The 2638-nt window shown below is 33.4% G+C and overlaps 1 protein-coding gene across 1 annotated transcript in view; it reads right to left on the bottom strand.

Annotated features, from left to right (window-relative positions):
• Positions 1-2638, bottom strand: part of LOC106457031 (cytochrome P450 4c3-like) — a 39686-nt gene that overhangs the window by 17411 nt on the left and 19637 nt on the right. Inside the window, exon 5 of the mRNA XM_013916414.2 lies at positions 310-497. Within this exon, the coding sequence (XP_013771868.2) occupies positions 310-497 (188 nt within the window). The remainder of the gene's footprint in view (positions 1-309; positions 498-2638) is intronic.

The raw sequence follows: 2638 nt of genomic DNA, 5'->3' as shown, positions 1-2638 counted from the left end.
GTGACGGGGATTCGAACCCGTGACCCGCAGATTGCGAGTCAAGCGCCCTAACCTTCTGGCCATGCCGGACCCATTTATGAAGTAGTTGAAGATTTGTAATTAATTACAAGGCTATCAATGAGACAATGTTAGGTTATGCCTAATTTATTAATTGATTTGAAGAGAGTTAAAGCGTTTTACATTTTATAACTAGTTATTAATTGTTTTCTTGGAAAACATTTTTCATATTTTACTTATGTTTAAAACTAATAAAAAAAAGATAACGTCTTTGGGAAATAATATATGATGTTATATTACCAAAATACTTACCACAAATTATATCCAATGTGCAGAGTGTAACCATGGAAGTTATATCAATGTCTTTGCCGTCCATCAGCTTTAGTTTTTTAAGAAGAATTCTTGACTGTTTGTTAAACACAGGCACGAAACTGTCCAAGATACGGAAATGAAAAGAAGGCGTCAAAAGCTTCCGTCTCGTTTTCCACTTGTTACCTGAACTAACCATTCAGTAAAAAAAAATAATGTTTTTTTAATAATTATAAAAATGAAAGAAATATTTGATTATTTCACAAACTAATTTTATGACTTTTATATATGTTTCTCAGGGAATTTTAAGAAAGAAGAAGCAAAAGGATTTATGACTTAAACAAAATTCTGAAGGAAATGTGAAATAGTTGGCTCCTTAATATATGATAATTATTGTTGTCTATGAAAGCACTGTGTTATAACACTCGTTAAGTGAAGGATAAACATTTTACTCCCTTTATTTATTTATTTTTACATCAGTATATCACACCTTGTATGTTATTAAATGTCTCAACCAAGCAAATCAAATTTTCAACCAACGTCCCTGTATTCCTTCTGTCGATTTGTTTGTTTTGAATTTCGCGCTAAGCTACACGAGGGTTATGTGCACTAGCCGTCCCTAATTTAGCAGTGAAAGACTAGAGGTATAGTCATCGCCACTCACCACCAACGCGCTTGGGCTACTCTTTTACCAACGAATAGTGGCATTGACTGTAACATTATAATGTTCCCACGGCCGAAAGAGCAAGTAGCTTGGTGGGACAGGGATTCGAACCTGCAACCCTCAGATTGCGAGTCAAGAGCCCTAACCACCTGGCCATGTCCTTCTGTCGAAACACTGATGCAATTCTTTTTACGTTTTGCTAATCACCGAAACAGGTTTATACACGTTATCTTATACTGTTTGATTAGTGAGTGCTACAACATAAAAAAGGAATCAACATAGATTAAAATTGTGAAATAATCCCAATAATGAGATGTACAATGTGTACGAACGACGTTTTTACTTTAGGAAGATATTTTATTTTATATCAAGAATTAATCATATAAAATTAACCCGTTTTGTAGTTGGTGTTGTTCTATTTTTAGCTGAAAGCTCACAATGAGCTAACTGTACATTGTCCACCGCGTGGAATCGAACCCCAGATTTTAGCGTCGTAAGTCCGTAAACTTATCGCTGACCTAATTTTGTAACACCTTATATAACACTCAGAATTTTTGCTAGTATTTGTCTATTTACGATCTCTTTCTTTTTTTAGACAATTTAAGTCATTGGAAGGCAAATTTTTGTAATGCTTTGATGACATTTGGTTTAATACTTATAACAGAAATTATGACGGAAACATTTTTTGTGAGGTAGCATTAAAATATATTTTATTGAGAAAATGTATTAGAATTTTATTCCGTGAATTTCTCTTGGAACATAAGGTGCAATATCTAATAAATCTAAATTCAAAGTATCTTGAAGAAAACTAGTGTTGTCATAGTAACAGAAGTGTCGTACGTTCAAAGCGTTTAAAAAAAAAGTTCATTTGCAGATTCACGTTTAGTGCGACCCAAAGCTGCAACAGATGGGCAGTTACGTCGTCAGTTGATTTAATATCAACTAGCCAGCACAGAAAAGGGAATGCATTAAAATATTGAGGAAAGTAAAAATCAAGGAGTTTTTACTGACATTTAAGCTAAATACTTAAATGTTCGTTATCTGTTGAATTGATACGGTCAGTTCAAAAAACAGAGGCTAAGAAACAATGTTTTACGTTAATTAAAGTATCTAAAACTAAAGATCTTGGAAATATTTTTATTTAGAAAACTTGAAGTTAATGATAATGTTCTCTATTTTGTAAACGACATCTTAAACTTCTTACATATTTTCTTTTGCGAAAACTATATCTAATTCTTTTCAGACATTACAGCAGGTCCAGATTCAGAGATTACGCTCTGTCTTTAAACAGAAATTACAGAATAAATATCAGTGACTAAACCTAATCTTAACACAGAGACTACAGCATATCTTCTGCAAAAACTATATTTGGTCCACTGCTCGAGCCTATAGAGTATTATTCTTCATAAACTGCACCTATCAGATGATTTATTAATAGTTATTATAGAGATTACTATTGATTTTACCGTAGAACACATAGTCATATTTTTCAAAATGTTATTGGCACAAAGAGAAAGTAATTACGCATTCATTCACAAACTAAGGATTATTGTTGCAAGAGAAAAGCCCCCCAGTGGCACAGCGGTATGTCTGCGGACTTACAATGCTAGAATCTGGGTTTCGATACCCGTGGTGGACACAAACAGGTAGCCAATTGTGTAGCTTTGT

The sequence above is a fragment of the Limulus polyphemus genome, unplaced genomic scaffold, assembly GCF_000517525.1.
Source record: "Limulus polyphemus unplaced genomic scaffold, Limulus_polyphemus-2.1.2 Scaffold283, whole genome shotgun sequence".
In the NCBI taxonomy this organism is placed as follows: Eukaryota; Metazoa; Arthropoda; class Merostomata; order Xiphosura; family Limulidae; genus Limulus; species Limulus polyphemus.
Note: the sequence above shows the minus strand (reverse complement) of the source record. Positions and strands in the feature narration are given on the sequence as shown.